Genomic DNA, 18,760 nt, shown 5'->3' on the forward strand with positions numbered 1-18,760 from the left:
ACATGTGGCATTTTTGCAAAACTTAAGCTCGTCATATTCAGAACGACAAGCTTCCACATTGAAAAAATGTGGAAGCTTAATTAATACGCTGTAATGTTTCCTCCCGTATGGTGAAGGGCCTCAGCCTTGAAAACTTTCATATACTGAAGTTTATAAAAAAGAAAGCATGGCTCAACAGGACGAACAGCTCGGTACCTTTTGCCCTAATATCCCTCACAGAGTCATTGTCACGAGAATAATTACTAGTACGCTTAATTTACTACCAGGCTGCTCAAACAGGACAAACAAGCAACTTCAGCAAAATCACATTTATTCATTCATTAATTTATTGAAGTGTCGGAGAAACCTCTGACAGCAGACACAAATCAGTTTTCAACTACCGGTTATTGCAAAAGCTGAATTAGCTCCCTTATACACAGCAAGACCTTTGGGTTTTTGGACTATTAACTCCGCTTTCTTTCTCTGCTTCTCTCTGTGTTGGTGTGATTCAAACGATGCAGGAGTAGGTTGTGATTATCTCATATGATTCATAATGTTTTCAGCGTCCAAATCCAAATGCCAGGCGGCAGCAGCAGAGTGCCGTTAGAATACATTTTTATCATCAGCACCAAAACAAAACATCAGCTGTTTATTAGAGGGAGCGCTATGCATGCCCAAATCATTTGAGAAACAGCCTGGAGGATGCAACTGCCTGTCCTGTTCATTAATTCAGTATCTGCATGCAAAGAAGCCACCGCGTCTCTCTCCACAAATACTCTCCCCCGGTGTTTGCCTTTCTTTTCTCATGCCATTTGTGTTTGTTTCATGTCGTCACTCAGACAAAGCCACGTCCCGTCTCCCTTGTCGTTCTCTCTCCCTGTAATACTCCTCTTTCAAATCCTCTCTGCTCCTGCGAGTCCATCCTTTAGAGGAGACGTGATAGACGTCCACGCAGTTTCCCGAGTATGCGTCCCTGTGCGTGGCTCTGTACACGGCCTCCCTGGCTACGGACGTGGCCTCGTCCACTGTCAGCCCCCATCGAACCCCTTGGTCCAAAATCGAGTAGGCGTAGGGCGATCCAGAGCCCACGGAGAAGAGCGTCCCCTGCAGGCGAGTACCATCGCTGCACACGTAGCACAGACTGGGTCCAGAGAAGCTCGCTTTCTCTCGGACGAAGCGCCGTTGGCGAACTGTTGTGGAAGAAGAGCTCAGAGTCTCGGCCGTAGAGGCCTTTTCAAGATCTTCAGACTCTCCAGGATCTGTGGTTTCTCTTCGACCACTGAGATCAGTCTTTGCACCTCCGTGGTCCAGGCCTTCGCCCACCTCCCCTCCGTCCCACCCGCACAGCGTGGCGGCCACGCACAGCTCGGTCCCCTTAAATGGGTGAAGCATGTGGGACAGCAGCTTGGCGGCTCCACTCGTGGACAACCGTCGGCCGTGGCGGAGTTGGTAGAGCCGCAGCTCTCGGGACAGAATCCGCTTCCAGAGGGCACAGTCGGCCGACGTACCCGACGTGGTGCCCACCAAGTGACTGTGGATGGGCAGGATCTTCTGGGAGGCCGGGCACGCCACGAGCCCCGAGCAACTGGAGCGAGTGTCTGCTGCGGCCAGGACACCGCCCTGAAACAGGAAGGCCAGGGTGGTGGTGCCGTGAGACATTGGGAAGGGCAGAGGGACGGAATGAGAGGAGGCCAGAGGAGGACACATGGGCCAGGAGACGGACGGTAAGAGGGAGTCTTGAGATGAGGCAGCGCCGAAGCTCTGGACGGAGCCAATTTGTCCAAACTGTATCGGGCTTTCGTCCAAGTATTCTGCAACCGGTATATAAAATGTAAACATACTCGTGGTGTTGCTAAAGGGCAACCCACTCACATAGTTACAACCGGTCTTCTTCCCAAAAAGCTCTGATGAACATCCGGTGGTTAAACTGTCCCCAAGGACGTCCTGGAGATTGCACAGGTCCTGTAAAGCCATTTAATTTTCTTTCCCCAAAAGAAACCCCTCTCTACTGAAGTCTAATCAAAAGTATTCATCAACTCTCCGACAGGTTTGTTCGCCGGCTAGAGTTTCTCGACTTTAGCAACCTTTATATAGATGCCAAGGCAGCGTTCGTCTACGCGTGGTCATCCACAACAAACCCACCAGCAACCGTTACCAACGCCTCACTCCCTCCCACTTTGAAGCATTAACAGCCCATGGGTAATTAATTTGGAGTGCTGTATCAGGTTGTTTTTTTTCTGATCAGATTTCTGCAAAAGTCTTGTGTGTTGGCGTAGGCGCAAGAGGACCCAGGGTGACGGCGAGGCCTCGGCTCGAGCACATCACATTAAGTTCATCGCTCCCATGAAACGTGTCCCTAATAGAACCAAGAAACAAAACGAATCAAGCAACAGTCTATTGAGCCGAGCCCTAAAGGAATTCTGTAGGCAATTGCTAAACTTGCAACTCCAGATTTTCAGGTAATGCTGCATCACCCAGGGTGTATGCTCACACACCTGTTTTGGAAGGTGACAGCCTCTCAGTCCAAACATTAGTTTTGCACATTACCGGCTTGTTGAATGGACTCATAATGAACTCAAGGATTACCTGTTTGTTTTAATTCATTTTAACGCAAAAACAACAACTCAAAATGAATGTGTTACCCTTCTACTTTTGCGGATATGTCTTCACTGCTGCTATTATAATGGTAAGAAACTCTATTGTGCTCTACTTTAATGACAGTTATTATCCTGATATAAATTGTAGAACGTGACACTCCATGGACTTTACTCTTTTGGTTCACTTTTTCATTGCGTAGGCAGCTGTTTTCCAAGACAGAAAGCTCTAAAAATGTGTTGCTTCCTAACTGTTGGATGTGTAAATAAGAAGCAAACAAGTTCACCACATCAACTTAAACTGACATGTCAACGTTGTGCTCACAGCTGGCCCAAAGAATCAGTTAATGCAGGTTGAAGTCTTTCAAATGTGTCCTCTGGCAACTTGTTTCCTGCCTACTTAGTTTGAGTGAGAAACATGCATGTGAGCCTTCATTTTATCTTTACTCATCTTTCACTTCACTCAGGGACACTGCGAGCTACAAGCCGCTTCAACCACCTCATCCCAGGCTGGTGAGAGCCCGTCTGATTTCATCGGGTTCGCCTCCGCCCCTGACAAAGTGGCATACGGCTCAGTGGTCCGTGTGCGGTATCGCTGCTCCGGGCCATGTCAGCTCGCTGTGGAGGTGGTGGTGTCCACATTAAGGGAGACGGATTTAGCCGTCTTCAGGAGGAAATGGATCGGCAGCACATCCGGAGTCTACAGGATCCACCAGGTGCCGCTCGGAGTGCCTCCATCCATTTTATATCAGCACGACTTCTTCAACAGGCGAGTTTTGAGAACCCTGAATGTGACAGTTCGCGCTTGGTTAGACCATCTCGACGATGGCGGGGAACCCGGGACATACCGGGACTCCACGGTGAGGGTTTATAAAGAGCTGCAGGTGGAGCCGCTCTCAGAGCGTCCAGCTAAACCCCCCACTGAGTGCCCATCATGGTCCGCTCAACTGGTGTGGCAGACGACCAGGAACAGAGTTCGTCAATGTCCACATGAGTCAGGTTAGATCATTCATCTTTGTATCTTCATTACCGAAACTTTGAATGCAAACATAAACATATTGTTTCTGTCATGGAGGGATTATGAGACAATGGGTCCCTGGGCAGAGACATGTGAAAGGCCCCACCACCTCACCTACATAGGAGCAAGACACGGACTGGATAGTTGTTAAGCTTCTTCTTTTGTTGGTGTGTGTCTCTCTGTAGTCATTTTCTATCTCTTTGTGTTTGTTTTCTTTCTCTTTGTGATTGTTTTGTGGCTCTTTGTCATCATTTTGTGTCTCTTTGTAGTCAATGTGTGTGTTTCTTTGTTGTCTTTTTGTGTCACGTTGTTGTCACTTTGTGTCTCTTTGAAGTTGTTTTTTGTCTCTTTGTGGTCATCTGTATCTCTGAGTAGTCACTTTGTGTCTCTTTGTGGTCATGTTGTCCCTTTTTAATAGTTGTTTTGAGTATCTTTATGTCTCTTTGTGGTAGTTTAAGTGTCTTTGTGAGTCTCTTCTTGGTTGATGCGTGTCCCTTGATGTCATATTTTGAAGGTGACACTTTGGGCCCCTGGGCCTGCATCCAGTAGACCCGTTCATTGATCCATCCGTGGCTGTATGTAATCTATTGCTGTTTTTTACTCGTGCATAGACGTGATCGATGTGCTGAAGTTTCCCCTGGCGAGTCCTGGCGAGCACTTTGGAGTAGTCCGCAGGTTCCAGCCTTTTATCGACAGAGCCCTGGAGAGCGCCCGTCTCCGTGCTGTGACACAGCCCAGGTTGGACATAAACTTCACACACTGACTCATTTAGTTCAGTTTCGTTGGAGCTTAGTCTGCCTGAAGTTTGAACACAGCGGGAATAAAATCCCCTGCAGGGTCTCCAAATGTTGTCGCAAAAAGTACTCAAGAACAGCAGAATTTGTAGATATTAAAAGCATTAAACTTGCACAATAAAAACAAATAAACCACCATATAGTCCCTCAAATGTACAGTTTGGTGCTTTATGTTGAAATCAGCAGATCGACAGGCCACAGGTCACTGATTGTTTCTGTTTCAGCTGTTATAACACACTCCTTTTAGTTTTACTTCACTGTCATTGCGAATGCCTTTTACAAGCTTCATGAAGCCTCTTCACCGGAGCATGTGAGCTTTTTATTCACGGTCAATGAAAGGCCGAGAGGTCAGTCATCTTCAGCGCTTTAAATCCGACCTCTTCGCTTCGTTGGCTGAGGAGACTCGGAGATCATTTTTTCTCAGATCATGTGTCGTCGCTTTCGGTTTGATATTCCAGCGTCACCTTATCCGTGTGGGTCTACCTGCTGAAATGGTGTCAGGGGAAGCTCTGCGGGATCGTCCATCACGTCGGCAGGAAGCGTGCGTACGACTCCGTTCTGCTGCAGCTCACAGACACAGCTGGGTCGGTATCACCAGATGATTGTGAGCGATGATGTGTGTTTTTGGTGAGACTCGGGGAACAGACTGTGTTATGTATTAATGAAGAGCGCTGGATCTCCTGCGGTGAAATATATGACTGTCATATCTCCTGTGTAGGGGACGTCATAATTCAGACACGTGTGACAACGGGAGAAGATAAAGCTTTCAGAGCCAACGTGGCGTTGCCCCGGTGGAAATGGATTAGATTGGATTGCTACATACAGGACTCAAAGGTATGAAAGAAAAGCAAACTTCTGGGTGGTGGGATAAGAAACAGAAATTAAAACACAGCTCGGGGCAACATCTCCCAGTCCCTTCTCTTCTGTTTGGTTTGGTGCCCTTTGCGTTTGTGATGTTTGAATTCCTTTTGGAACAGCTGTAAGTTCCTGAAAGATGGTTTTCTGTCCAGCTGGGAATCTCCAGGCGATTTCAACGTGTGCTGCAATGTGCAGTCGTTCACAGCTGAGTAGTTCGGTTTTTTTCATACTGTGTGTCGTGAGCTCATGCATTATTATTATGTCTGACTTCCAGGTGCTGCTGGATGCAACATGGGACGATAAAACCCGCAGATATCAATACCAGTAAGATGGGTTATGGATTTTAAAGAGGCTTTCTGTTCAGTTTAAAACAATACTGCTGTCCTAACAAAGCTCCAGTTTGTCCAGTTATTAAAATAGAAAGATGACTCATATATTCGTAATGATCACGAGAGCTGGTTTGAGCGGTGGTGAATATCTTACAGATTTCAGCACAGTGTCCATTATGACGACACTGATGGATATTTTGTGATCGGAGGAAGCGGCTACATGCCGGGCATCCATGGGTATTTTGGGCCGATCAAATACTACCGCTTCGGAACTGAAAAGGTAAAGCATCCGTTTTCTGATTTCATTTATTTTGCTGTTTTATTTAACTGTGTTGAAATTGGCCTTTATCCGTGTCACAGGTGGAAAACCACCTCGAGTCAACGTCGCAGGAGCTGGATCGGACGCATCAGGAGTGTCAGGAAGTGAAAGCGCTGACACAAGCTTTTCTCAAGGAAGTAACTGAGAGTCATGACACGACAGTCGCCACAGGTGAGCTATTATGTTGACAAGTCCTTTAAAGCTCGCATATACAGGGTGTTTACACAGTGTAGTCCTGATCCTCTATCAGACCTCCATCAGTAAAGAGACCATCAGAGAGAAGATGGTCTGTTTCTATAGAGTTATTCTTAATGCTCGTCATCGGAGCCACCGGGTCGGATTCTGGTGAAACCAGATGAACTCATGCAGGTTCACCAGAAACTCCTTCAGCTCAGACTCCAGCAGAGACCGGTCCACCGTGGACAGACCCAGATCCTCCAGCAGAAACCAGTCCACCGTGGACAGACCCAGATCCTCCAGCAGAGACCGGTCCACCGTGGACAGACCCAGATCCTCCAGCAGAGACCGGTCCACCGTGGACAGACCCAGATCCTCCAGCAGAAACCGGTCCACCGTGGACAGACCCAGATCCTCCAGCAGAGACCGGTCCACCGTGGACAGACCCAGATCCTCCAGCAGAGACCGGTCCACCGTGGACAGACCCAGATCCTCCAGCAGAGACCGGTCCACCGTGGACAGACCCAGATCCGGAGGGAGGAGGAGACCTCAGCTCCCGGCAGCAGCAGGAGCGTCTCCTCCTCCTCCTCCTCCTCCTCCTCCTCCTCCTCCTCCTCCTCCTCCAGGAGCAGAGCTTCTCCTCTCTGCTGGAGACCCAGGACGTATTGCTGGACCCACTGGAGGGAAGGGAGTCACGGGAGAACCAGAACCAGGACTGAGAGGGGCAGACTGTCAGACCCTGCTGCAGTAGAATGAGAGGTTTTCTAAAGAGACTCTGGTGCTCAGAGACACTACCACTTTAGTCCACAGGGGGCGACAGAACCAACACTAAATGAAAGTTCCTTGTAATAACTCTAAGTACTTAAGTTAAGGACTCCTGCTGACAGGTTGCTTTTATGTTTTAGGTGCGTGTACTCCTTACTTCACAAGACTTCGGGGTCCGTCCAGAGAGAAAGTGTGCACGCAAACATGGACGTGGGAAGAACAACTTAAACACAGCACACTTTTTCATTTATTGCAAACAAAAAAGGAGAACATCAGAACAGGTGTGTTGGATTGTTGCACTGTTTAGTTACATTTATCACGTCATTATTCACAGTTCTTGACTATGTTTCTGCATCATTCTCTGTAGGATCTTTGAGCATGAAGGAGCTCAGGAGTGTTTTGTTTGATCAGGCAGTTGGTACAATGTTCACTGTGGATCAGGAACAAAATAAAGTCAAGTTCGGATCAACGGCTCTACTCCAAATATCCTCCTGCATTGGAAATCACAAAGCGTCTCTCTTGTTGGCCGCTGTCTTCTTCTCCGGCCTCGGCCACCCAGTCGATCAACAACAGGTAGAGTCACAGCCTTCCTTCTACCTTAAAGGCTCGGCGTTCAGGATCTGGCGGCATCTAGTGGTGAAGCTGCAGATTGCAACCGAACGCAGACTTTATCTAAAGACAGTTTTTGGTTTGTCCTTTCTGGGCCACTGTAGAAACACTGTGGACCCATGTAGGTAATGGGTACATCCCAAGTCTCTTAATTGCATCCCCGTTTCCCTCACTTGCGTCCTTTCCTTGCGTCTTAGTCCCTCCCACCAGGGATGCATGGAGGAAACCATGCGAGGTGAGAGGAACGAGGAGATATGTTTTTCGAGACATGAGACGTCCTTTCCTCAGTTGCGTCACGTGAAGCGACGTCTGTTACTGATGACGGAGGATCAGATGATCACAGCTGGATCAGCTGATCAGCTGTCAGTCGGCTTTAACAGCTGGAGAGACTTTTGATAAGTTTGTGTGTGTTCACATGATCACTGTACTTAATAACAGTAACTAATAATACTGATAACTCATAAAGACACACAGTAATCACCACTGTAGAGGTGTTTCTCTCTGTAGTCTGTTAACAAACTGTGTCCTGTGTTCTGTTTATAAGCACAGGATCCAGTTCTACCAGCGGAATGCGATCGTCTTATTGATGAATTATTTGCGTCTGTACGTTTAGAAATTGTGACTGTGACGTCATTATTAAATAACCCAGAATATGATTATTGTTTCTCTTAAATGATAAAACTCATCAAACCCGACAATCAGGAATGAAATGATGATAAATGATGTAAAAAGTGTTTCGTCTCTCCAGCTCTCTCTCTCTCTCTATATATATATATATATATATAGATATATCTATATAGATATATCTATATATCTATATAGATATATAGAAAGTGTTTCGTCTCTCCAGTTCCCTCTGACTTTAATTGTTTCCATAATAAAAGTTCAGATCATGAAAACACAAATCTCTCTAATAAATGCAGAAAGTTGTTTGTGGTCCTTTTGTTGTTCAGACTACAATGAACATTTATTTAAACCAGATGTTGAATCAGAAAACGAATCAAATATAAAGCTTGAGTTTAATCTGTGACCGTCTTCACTGTTTACATGTTGAACAAAATCTCATCAGTCCGATCGGCTGCAGCGTCCAATCACATGACTGATGAACAATGAGGGGGCGTGTCGGCCGGTAAAAGACTTCCTGTAAGTCTGTTCTCATGGGTCCTCAGAGATCCCTCCTCCCTCCTCCATCCTCGATCCTCCGAGCTAAATAAGAGCTTTGGGACGGCCGTCAATATGGCGGCGCAGAACAACTTCCGGTTCAAGCGAGGATCGAGGAAATGAGAATTAAGAGACTTGGGATGTACCCATAGACAGCTCATTCTAACATAATGAAAACACAACAATTCTTATTTTCGGGTTATTATGCACGAAAGAAAACTTACTAATTCATATTATACTCCATTTCTGTCAATAGATCGCCCTAAATGCCAGACCCTGTACCTTTAATTGACCCTCTTTCACATTGCTTCTGTAACGATGACAGATAGTATTGTCGCCTGTGTTTCAGGGTCATGTCTACAGTTTGATTGGCGCATTGGGCGATAACCGTTTCGCCCTGATGCATGCTGGGTACAAGCACCAACAAGGAATTGATGGGTTTCCAAAAGACTTGGACGTTGCTTACAGCTACTATTCCAACGTCGGGGCACAGAGCATCGTTGATAGTTCCAGGATCCATGAAAATGTGGTACGTTGATATTAAATTATTAAGATTACTATCAATTAATGCTAGCGGCAATATCGCTCAGTCCTCCACTGTGGTCGGGTCTGAATGTCGACTGAATGGATTGTCGTACAATTTTGTACAAACAGTCTTGATCTTTACAAATTAGTTAGTTAGTTTTGCTCAAAAATGAAAATATAAAATACCTAAAATATAAAAGAACAGATGGTGGAGCAAAAGGAAAGAAGCCTGAATGTTTATTCAGAGTCCTCCTCTATTTAAAAAAATAAAGAATTTACATCATAACTCATCAAAAACAAAGCAAAACAAGCAAACAACAAACACACAAAGAGCTCATACGCAAAGAATATCTATAGACGCAAACAGTCGTGAAAGGAAGAAAACAGAAAAAGAAACGTAGACAAAGTTGATATGTTCGACAAGCAGATCTCACACGCTTCAAGATGAAAGGATGAATTTCTTTAACTATGTCCTCAAACCTGGAAATGGAGAAAATGATTTCAGTGTCACATTCAGTGAATTTCATAACTGTGGATCTCTGGAACATTTAAAAATGTACAGACACGATTGTGTGTTTTGTACGGATCAAACAAACAAAATGTAGAGTTTGAAAGGCGACGGTCGTCACTAATATGAAGCGTGGTATCGATCGTCTCTTTTAAATCTCAAGTGTCAAAGTATACCTTTAAAAAAAAAGTAAAGAAAATGAGTATCAGAAGTAAAACAACATCAATGTATATCAGATGTTTACATTATATATACACAGAAATGCAAAGTACAGTATCAACAGATATAAGGATAAGACATCCACATATACAATACACATTACAATTATCTTTTTGTATTACAATACAATTACACATATGCACAAACACATACACTGTATTCATGTGTACAAGTACATGACAGCAATGACACAGGGCTGCCTCTGAAACATGATTCAGTGTGTTTGTTGGTTCAGTCACATGTGAAGTCTGAACGTAGAAACAGGAATGAGTTCGCTGTCCTGATGAACAGAAGAAGAGCAATCCGAAGATAAGGAGCCCGCTCTGAGAAAACTCACTGATTTCCTGTTTATTCTTGGATTATTTAAATAAAATGCATCAAATAAAAAGAGGGTCATGAAGACTCCAGCCTGACTAGGCAGCCGGTGCAACCAGAAAAACAATCCTGGTGTTTATTTAGGAAAATTATAGCTGCTGCATTTTGATCGACTTCCGAGTCGATGACGGCACAATAATCCGTCTGGATTCAATCTTAATTAAAGGCCCCGAATCAGCTTCTTATTATCAGCAACATGGTCCTATATGACCAGAACATGTTCTGCCAAAGGTAGAATGGTCTTTAATTTATTCAGAGTGAGCGATATCTGTCTGTGCCGTTTTGTCTGTGCTCCCCCGACTGGTTGGAAGTGGGCGGGGCTCAGTTAAAACGATGTGATGGCACGTACATCTGAGCACCAATCAGGATTCGGCAAGCATTTGAAACAGACTGATGACTGTCATTGGGTTGTTTGCTGGTGTTGTCAGTTCTGTCAATCCAATCTGATCAAACCACACCCACACGGTCCTGATGGACTCGGCAAGTTTGGCTGGCTAGTGAGTTAATGGTTAGCTCATCAGCTCCGGGGACGGCCCATTATTCCTAAACCCCAATAATCCATAAAATGTCTCATTGGAGACAGCCCTCCATCCTGAAAACAAATGCTTATTGCTCCGAAAATACAAACTCTTCCTGCAACCAGGAGGCAAGCCGATGCTTCATGTGTTAAACCTGCATTCTCTCTAGTGTCCACCAGGGGGCGACTCCTCTGGTTGTATAGAAGTCTATGAGAAAATGACTCTACTTCTCTCTTGATTTATTACCTCAGTAAACATTGTAAACATGAGTTTATGGTCTCAATCTCTAGTTTCAAGTCTTCTTCAATACAGCATGATGTTCATTTAGTACATTATGGTCCATTTAGAGTCAAACAGACCATAAAGCAGGGGATGCTTTAGGGCGGGGCTACACAGTGATTGACAGGTCTCTACCAGAGACGTATACAGCGTCTCTACGTCACTCCTCCTCAGTCCAGATATGGTCACTTCCTGTTCACTGGTTGCATAAAACAAGAAGATGGCGACGGCCGTAATCAAAGAAAGTCGCCTCTTTCTTAGAGAGAATACAAGTTTTAAAACACTTCTGCATCGGCTTCACTCGGCAGAACCGGAGGTTGCCGTCTGGTCGTACTGAAGCTTCAACGGATCTCTAACTGTCACTGCCGGTTGTGTCACTACGTCACCGAGCTTCCTGCCTCATGCACTTTGTGTGTTTCAGCTACTGAGAGTATTATTTGTGTCTCGAGAAGAAGAAGATCCAGCTCACTGCTTTTTGCTCAGCGTCACAGTTTATTGATCACACTGGTGGTTTGGTCGATGTGGTCGTTCGTCAACAGTGTTCTACACATTGTGACATTGATCCTCCAGCCTGTGAACACCCACACAGGTGTTTCCAGTTAATCTGTCTGTGGGCGTGTACAGACTCATTGATTGACATCTTCCTCAGTCTCCCTTAGCGTCAATGCACCTGTTAGAGTGGGACGAAATACACCTTTATCATTCTTATTGGCAGATGAAAAGATTTGTGAGCTGATGATGCTCATCATAGATCAAATCGCCGTGACCTAAACGATGAGATGTCATGTTTGAAGTATTACTTGTAAAAGTAGCAGTTCTTCATGTGCAACATCACTTTTTCCAATATCATGGTCAATACCTCCCTTCATATGATGCTCAATATTACTTTTCTGTTCTAGTCTCCATGAGGCTCTGGTGTTAGTGTCACTTCTTATATCTTTGTATTTTTAATTTGTTTGTTGTTGTAATTTTCCTTTTTCTATTTCAGTTGAACATCCTTTACTTTATTTATTGACCTTACTCTTATTACTATTGTGGTATATTCTGCAATGGAATCAGTATTAGAAGTTAAACAAAGAATTTCCTTCGGGATTAATAAAGTTCTATCTTATCTCAGTGCTAATAATTTACTATCTGTCCGTCTATCCTGAAGCAACACCCGCTGGAACTCATCTATCTGAGCAACAAAGAGGATTTAAACAGCTTCACGGAGGAGACCAGCGACGTCTTCCACTACCTCAAATACCGAGCGGAGAACGGAGACGTAGAATCTCAGGTATGTTTGAGTCGCTTTTTATTTATTTTCTTTAATCGTAGTTTCAGAAGAGACCAAATGTAAAACTCTGTTGTGTAGAAACACCTGGGAACGATGCTGTTCTGGGGACGACACGGAGTCCCAAAGGACGTGGCGACCGCCGTGAAGTGGTACGAACGCAGCGCTCTGCAGCTGAAGGATCCCACAGCGATGTACGACTACTCCGTCCTGCTGATGAAGGTCCTGCAACATTATAGAGACTGGAGACATTTTTATTTACGGTCAAATTCAACACTGGGTATTTTCTCTCTGTGTGTGTGTGTGTGTATGTGTGTTTTGACACTTATTGATCCTCTGATTGATGTTATTCCCTCAGGGCCAGGGAGTGAAAAAAAACGTCACCAGAGGTTTGAAGCTGCTGGAGAAAGCTGCAGCGATGGTGTGTGTATGTGTGTGTGTGTGTCTGTGTATGTGTGTGTGTGTCTGTGTTTGTGTGTGTATGTACGTGTGTTTGCGTGTGTGTGTGTGTGTACGCGTGTGTGTGCGTGTTGTGCGTGTTCTCCCAACAACCTGAGTGTGTACACACACGTGTGTTTGTCTTCAGGGCTCCGTTAACGCGCTGAACGGTCTGGGTTGGTACTACAGGATGATACTGAACGACCACGAGAAGGCGGTGAAGTACTTCCGGCAAGCGGCGCTGAACGGGAGCGCCGACGCCATTTTCAACCTGGGGCTCTATCACCTCAGCCACCAGAACCCGGACGACCCGCGGAGGAACGAGGTCCGGGTCACCCCCCATGTCAAAAATGCTTGTTTTACGTTACTTGATCTGTCTTCGAGCTGATTTGTTTCATTACCTGACCCCCCCCCCAGACGGCCGCGGTCCTGCAGTTCCTGAACGCGTCCCGGCTCGGTCACGACGCCGCGTCGGTGGAGGCGGCGTCGTACCTCTCCACGGGGGTCCTGGAGGGCGTGTCTCAGGACGTGGTGAGGGCTGTGACGTAAGAGGCCTTTTTCCATTAGTGGTGAAGAAAGCTTTGTTCCGGGCTGTTGTGCATAATGTAGATAGTGTAGCCTGCAGCTCAGCGGCTAATTCAAGGTCAGCTTCTATTTGCATATCTATTAATACGAGTCGCTGCATCGCTGTCTGCCACAGAGACGCTGCTCACCATTGCTCCTCTGGTATCCTATGAATTTAAAGAAGCTCCTGCTGCAGCTGTGGAGGCGTGTCGTTGTCTTTACCTCAACAAATCAGAAACTATTTTTAGATTGCGTTGAAATATTTTTACAATATCATGTGGAGAAATGATATTCCATAATTCATCAGCCATCCGTTCTCCCTCTGTGCAGAATGGTTAAAAAGGTCTGCGACCAGAACGGACACCTTGGGCTGGTGGTCAGAGACGCCCTGCGGGGCTACATCCGGGGCTCCCGGTACGGACGTTCATCTCAATCTCTTCTTTTGAATTGTCCCGGTTTAACCGTTTAATCTTCGCCACTCTTTGCCGTTTGTCCCGGTTATTCTGCATCTGTTGTTCTTGTGTTTGCGAACAGGCAGGGAGCGTTTGTGAAGTACGTGCTGGCGGCTGAAGCTGGTCTGGCTTTGGCTCAGAGCAACGCTGCACACCTGTGTGAGGTAAATGTTTAACCCCTTCATGTCCTCAACCAAACACAAAGACTGTCATCTGATTTCAGCACAATTCTGAAACCAAAGGGCCTCATGAGGCAACAGTCTCCAATAGTTTCTCTAAAGTAAGTGAGAAGTCGACTCCAGATGCATTAAATATTCTAAACCGTCCAAATCTGCGGTTCCCTGGTGGCTGAAAGACTCGTCAAGTAACTCCATTACTAAAAGTCACTGATGCAAGTTCTTTGAATAGAAGCTTTGTTTGTGAAAGAAGAAGAAGAATTTATCAAAATGAGTCAGCAATAAATATGTTGATCTTACTGATTGTTCATTTTAAGAGATCTTTTCTTACTATTGCTCTTTGATAATAAAGTATTTCTCAGCCGATCGACGGAATAATCGACAGCATACTAAATTATTAAAATAATTATAATTATAAAGCACCTTTAAAAAAATGAATCCCATTAGAGCATAAAGTGACAGATCTGTAAAGTTTCTCCTCAAAGAATCACATAAAAGCAGCACTTTAGATGTTTAGAAGTTTCTGAGGAATAATTCAGCTTGAAAACAGCATAAAGAAATATAAAGAAATGACAAATCGACTAAAGAATCTTCGTAGACTATCACCAGAAGGCAGGCCTAGTTATTAGCATACTGTAGTTAACGCCGTCTGAACACGTTGTTATAAATCCCTTTTGGTTTTCTTGACAAGACCCGCCTTGAGCAGCATTCGAGCTCTCGGATTGGCCAGGCGTCCGATGCTTGTCGTGGTACCGGTCACCTGTTAAGGTCCTGCTCCCCGACCAACGAGTCGTCCTGAACCCGACTACTCGAGGTCAACGCCTAATGCTGTTCACACCAAAAGTGAAGCCAATTTTTGCGGCGCAAATCATTTGTGTTTATTTGCGTAATTCGCGGTAGACGTGCCGGAGAGGAGGCGGGTTCACCTCCATCGAGACGTTTAGCAATCACGGCTGAAATAAGCAATATTTGTGCGACGAGGGCCGACGTCTCTCGAGTTCTGAAGGCAGCTTGATGAAGAGTCATCATCGCTCATGCTCTTTCTCCCCCTGCACACAGGAGCTGGACCTCCATCACGACTGTCAGTGGAGGTATCACAACTTCTCCATATTAAACTACGATCCCCATCCTGCAGGTGAGCTCCTCTCATTGTTCTGTTTTTCCTGTGAGTCCGCTCAATGAACACCACCGAGTACTCATCTTCTCTCTGCAGCTCTGCTGAAGATGGGAGACCACCACTACTCCTCCTCCAGCCGGAGAGGAGACTCATTATGGTCGCCGGCCGAGGCCGTGTCGATGTACGTACGAGCAGCTGCAGCAGGAAGCCCCCAGGTGACCGTAACCTCATCACCGCCGTGATAAACTTCATTAAAGCGTTCACGGGCTCCGGCCCACCGCAATAAAAACAGCATTATACAGTGTTATTGTTTGGAGGCGCTGCTCTGTGAATAACCCCTCAGCTCCTCTTGTGATTTTTTTTCATTATTATTTTCACAGGGAATGTTCAACTTGGTGCTTTTGGCAGAACAAGGCCACGTTGTTCTAGCGAGCATCCACAGCATGTTTAATGAGTCGCAGCGTGACGAGCAGGACGTCCTGCTGATGCTCTTAAAAAGGTGCTTTTTTAAATTCATGAACAATAAATAATGACCATTAATATTTGTTTATAGCACTTGTGATATAATGTTCTTCTTCGGTTAGTTTAAAGGAGCAGTGCGTAACATTTTGGGGATTTATCAGCAGAAATGTATGTTTTCATTGTTTAATCACCTGAAACTGAGAATCGTTGGGTTTTATAGCTTCGAATGAGTTCTTCATCTCTTCATCTCTACATCGGGAGCAGGAGTGAAATACTCAGTTAGGTTTATGAAGTATTGTCAAAAATAACTAGTGACCTGCCTTCACTGAAGTAAGCAAGTTGTGTGACAAAAACACCAGCAGCAGTTTGGATGATCGCCGTTTATTGGACCCATCCAGCTCCGGCCCCCCACCGCCCTGTTTGTGCTTCAGTCTTTATTCTTCCTCAGTCACGACTACGTGGATAAGATACGATACAAATTCGTGGAATATCTACAAATTACGGCGCAGTGCGTGGGCGTCGTTAACGCATGTTCAGTAGTTGCAAACGGAAACATTCACTTCACCTGTGAGTCTGCTCCTTAAGATGCTCCTTAAAACTAGTTACAAATTACATTTATATTAAATATTTCATTTCTTCTGCTGTCCACATTATTGGGTAACTTTATTTGCATCTTTGGAGGTAAAATGTGCACACAAGAGCAATGAGTCGGAGACTAGGATTTTTGACCCACTTGGTCCAGAATTTAATAAACACATTTTTCTGAAATATTTTTCAAATATTTCTTCAAGTATTATTCTGTCATTTCGATCCCTGGCTCCTCCGGTCTGCATGTCGAATGTTTCCCTCTGCACTGAACCCCAAATGTCCCCCGCAGGACGTGCCATCGGTGTGTGAATGAACATTTAGAGTGGATCCTGCCATCAGTGTTTGAATGAGTGGGTGAATGTTGACATTGAGAGGAGCTGTATAGGTTATATATATATATATATATATATATATATATATATATAATATATATTTGTTGGTGGTCGCGCGCGACACCGTCTGCATTGATTTCTCCCCTCAGATGTGTGCAGGCGGAGGAAGAGGAGGCCGTGATGCCCTGTTCTTTAGCTCTGCTCCGAGTCCAGATGGGGAGAGCCTTGAGGAGGACGAGTCAGAGCGGAGCACAGCTCCTCTTGGTAGGCAGTTTACTCCTACTGCGTGTGGCGAGAGGAGAAACCTCTTACACTTTATTATCCTCCTTTGATAATTCGATCTACCTTTAATTATTGAAACACCTTTCAATGCTAATTGGACGTTGGTCATGAATAAGACATTAAAGACACTAAACGCTGCTATTTTGAGAAAGAAAAGGTGATGATTTATTTAAATTTGTTCTTCTCATTTCTCTGCAGACATATGCATCTCTTCTTTCTGTCATTGTCACTGTTGTCATTGTGCCGCTGCAGAGTTGTCTCGGTGGGTAATTGTGCTGCACCCACCTGCACCTGTTTGCCACAGGATGGCGCCATTTCCCCACATATCGTTTTCACCACCTCTCGCCTGCACATTGAGATAATCTTTGTGTTTTTTTTGCATGCACTCAATCTGCAGAACAAAGGGTTGCCAGTCGGCGAGTGTTTGCACCGAGGGCCTCGTCCGTCAGCCAAGGTGGTGTCGGCTCGGTAACAGAGCAAGATGGCGTCGTGGGAGGAGCCCACGGAGCGGCGGGGAATCCGAACGGCGAGCGGCAGCTCCTGCAGACCTGCGATTGGGCCGTGAGCCTGTCGGGCGTGTGCCTGTGTGCTTTCTGCACCGCCATCCTCTCTCATCTCTTATGACACACAACAGCCAGCGCAGTGATCCGACAGACACATTTAGGGGGATGAGTCGCAGCAGACACGTGACTCATTGGAGGTTATGAGGAGGGGAAGCAGTGAAGTGCTGCTTTATCTGAGCGGTGATAATGTTTCCTCGGTAACCGTTTTGTTCCATCGTTCTGTTTGAGGAAAATAAAATACTTATCGTTCATTTAATTAATGCTGCGAACGACCTAAAGTCTATGTTGTCTCCGGGACGCGGCGCCGAGGAAGCAGCCTGAAGCTTCTGTTACGCAACACGTCAAACACAGTAGAAGCACAAAATATACATTTTATTTGACAAATTGTTACTAATATTATTATATGATATTATAATATATTATTATTAAATATTATAAAATGTTTTCTTCTGCTTTCCAGTTATTTTTCAAATTGGGAAACTTTTTCACACTTTTGCACACGAGAGCAACGAGACGGGAGACTTGAGAGAAAAATGGAATATAAAAATCAATTAAACAACATAACAAGGTCATTTATTCGACACCTCCATAAATATTTGACCCACTTGGTCCTGAACTTAATAAACACATTTATCTGAAGTATTCTTCGTTTGTCTTGTGAGACGTAGAATCAGACTCTTTCCCAGCCTCAGGGATGGACGTGTTCTACTAGCTCAGCTCTTCAGCCCTGTTCCTGTTCCTGAGCCTATCGGCCCCATCGTAATGATAAGTGTCTCTCAGGAGACTGGACATGCAGCAGCAACAACATGCAGGGGGGAACTTAAAAACATTCTGTCCAAGGCCGGAGCAAAGGAATCTGAGACGTTATTGATTCAGGAGCTCCGGGTCGATACAAAAGATAAGACGATATCAGTTTGAGGCATCGCTGCGGGAGACGAGAAGAGTTTGACCTGAAAGGATGAGTTACCACGGCAATGACACCTTCAGGGGCATCAGTCAGAACCAGGGGCGTTTCTAGGATTCAAAGAAAGGGGGGGCTTAGCCCCAAGGGGAGTGGCATGTTTGTATGCGTAGCGCGCGGCTATTTTTTTTGGGGCCCATTTGTGGCATATCCATTGTTTCAGACAGTTCATAGATTGGTTCAATCCTAGTGCCCGGGGTTTATATCATTAAGTATAATGATAGGCTATTGCAGGGGTATTCAACTAAAATTACAAAAGGTCCAGATTGAGAAAATGTCCTCGGGCAAAGGTCCGGAACATTACAATAATATCTAACTCGCGCTATTTAGTGCCATATATATATATATATATATAAATATATTCAAGAAGCCTAGTAGTAGTAAGAACGTCTCTGTGTAGTCAACAACTGTCAAATCAAATAAAGAAAGTATACATCAATTATATTTTAACAAATTATTATTCTCAGTTTTCAAATTTAACTGGATGGATTATAAATAATACATAGAAATATATAAATACATGTT

General features: G+C 45.0%; 2 protein-coding genes across 2 annotated transcripts; one reads left to right on the top strand and one right to left on the bottom strand.

Moving 5' to 3' along the window:
- Nucleotides 1–810: 810 nt before the first annotated feature.
- Nucleotides 811–1,953, bottom strand: psmb11b (proteasome 20S subunit beta 11b). The gene is made up of 2 exons (XM_076081523.1): nucleotides 1,239–1,953; nucleotides 811–1,160 (listed from the first exon to the last, which is right to left on the bottom strand). The coding sequence occupies exons 1-2, from the start codon at nucleotides 1,951–1,953 to the stop codon at nucleotides 811–813; spliced, it is 1,065 nt and encodes a 354-aa protein (XP_075937638.1).
- A 655-nt stretch (nucleotides 1,954–2,608) lies between these two features.
- Nucleotides 2,609–17,335, top strand: LOC142938279 (protein sel-1 homolog 3). Its single transcript, XM_076081556.1, has 24 exons — nucleotides 2,609–2,665; nucleotides 3,041–3,572; nucleotides 4,203–4,329; nucleotides 4,844–4,963; nucleotides 5,102–5,219; nucleotides 5,518–5,567; nucleotides 5,729–5,852; nucleotides 5,933–6,062; nucleotides 6,974–7,114; nucleotides 7,201–7,406; nucleotides 8,953–9,132; nucleotides 12,181–12,303; nucleotides 12,382–12,522; nucleotides 12,659–12,721; nucleotides 12,887–13,063; nucleotides 13,156–13,283; nucleotides 13,633–13,716; nucleotides 13,837–13,918; nucleotides 14,990–15,065; nucleotides 15,144–15,262; nucleotides 15,428–15,546; nucleotides 16,579–16,693; nucleotides 16,910–16,973; nucleotides 17,109–17,335. The coding sequence occupies exons 1-24, from the start codon at nucleotides 2,609–2,611 to the stop codon at nucleotides 17,333–17,335; spliced, it is 3,303 nt and encodes a 1,100-aa protein (XP_075937671.1).
- The last annotated feature ends 1,425 nt before the right edge of the window (nucleotides 17,336–18,760 follow it).

Source organism: Anarhichas minor, unplaced genomic scaffold, assembly GCF_050575085.1.
Source record: "Anarhichas minor isolate MPS153535 unplaced genomic scaffold, ASM5057508v1 ptg000081l, whole genome shotgun sequence".
In the NCBI taxonomy this organism is placed as follows: Eukaryota; Metazoa; Chordata; class Actinopteri; order Perciformes; family Anarhichadidae; genus Anarhichas; species Anarhichas minor.

What these genes read in the sequence shown, in the direction of transcription:
- psmb11b (XM_076081523.1), bottom strand. Translation starts at nt 1,953, where the DNA reads ATGGCTTTACAGGACCTGTGCAATCTCCAGGACGTCCTTGGGGACAGT. An exon ending in TGGTCGAAGAGAAACCACAG is followed by an intron (nt 1,161 to 1,238) that starts ATCCTGGAGAGT and finishes CAGTTCGCCAAC; the next exon opens with GGCGCTTCGTCCGAGAGAAA.
- LOC142938279 (XM_076081556.1), top strand. Translation starts at nt 2,609, where the DNA reads ATGAATGTGTTACCCTTCTACTTTTGCGGATATGTCTTCACTGCTGCT. An exon ending in ACGGAGACGTAGAATCTCAG is followed by an intron (nt 12,304 to 12,381) that starts GTATGTTTGAGT and finishes TCTGTTGTGTAG; the next exon opens with AAACACCTGGGAACGATGCT. An exon ending in CTGCTGATGCTCTTAAAAAG is followed by an intron (nt 15,547 to 16,578) that starts GTGCTTTTTTAA and finishes TTCTCCCCTCAG; the next exon opens with ATGTGTGCAGGCGGAGGAAG.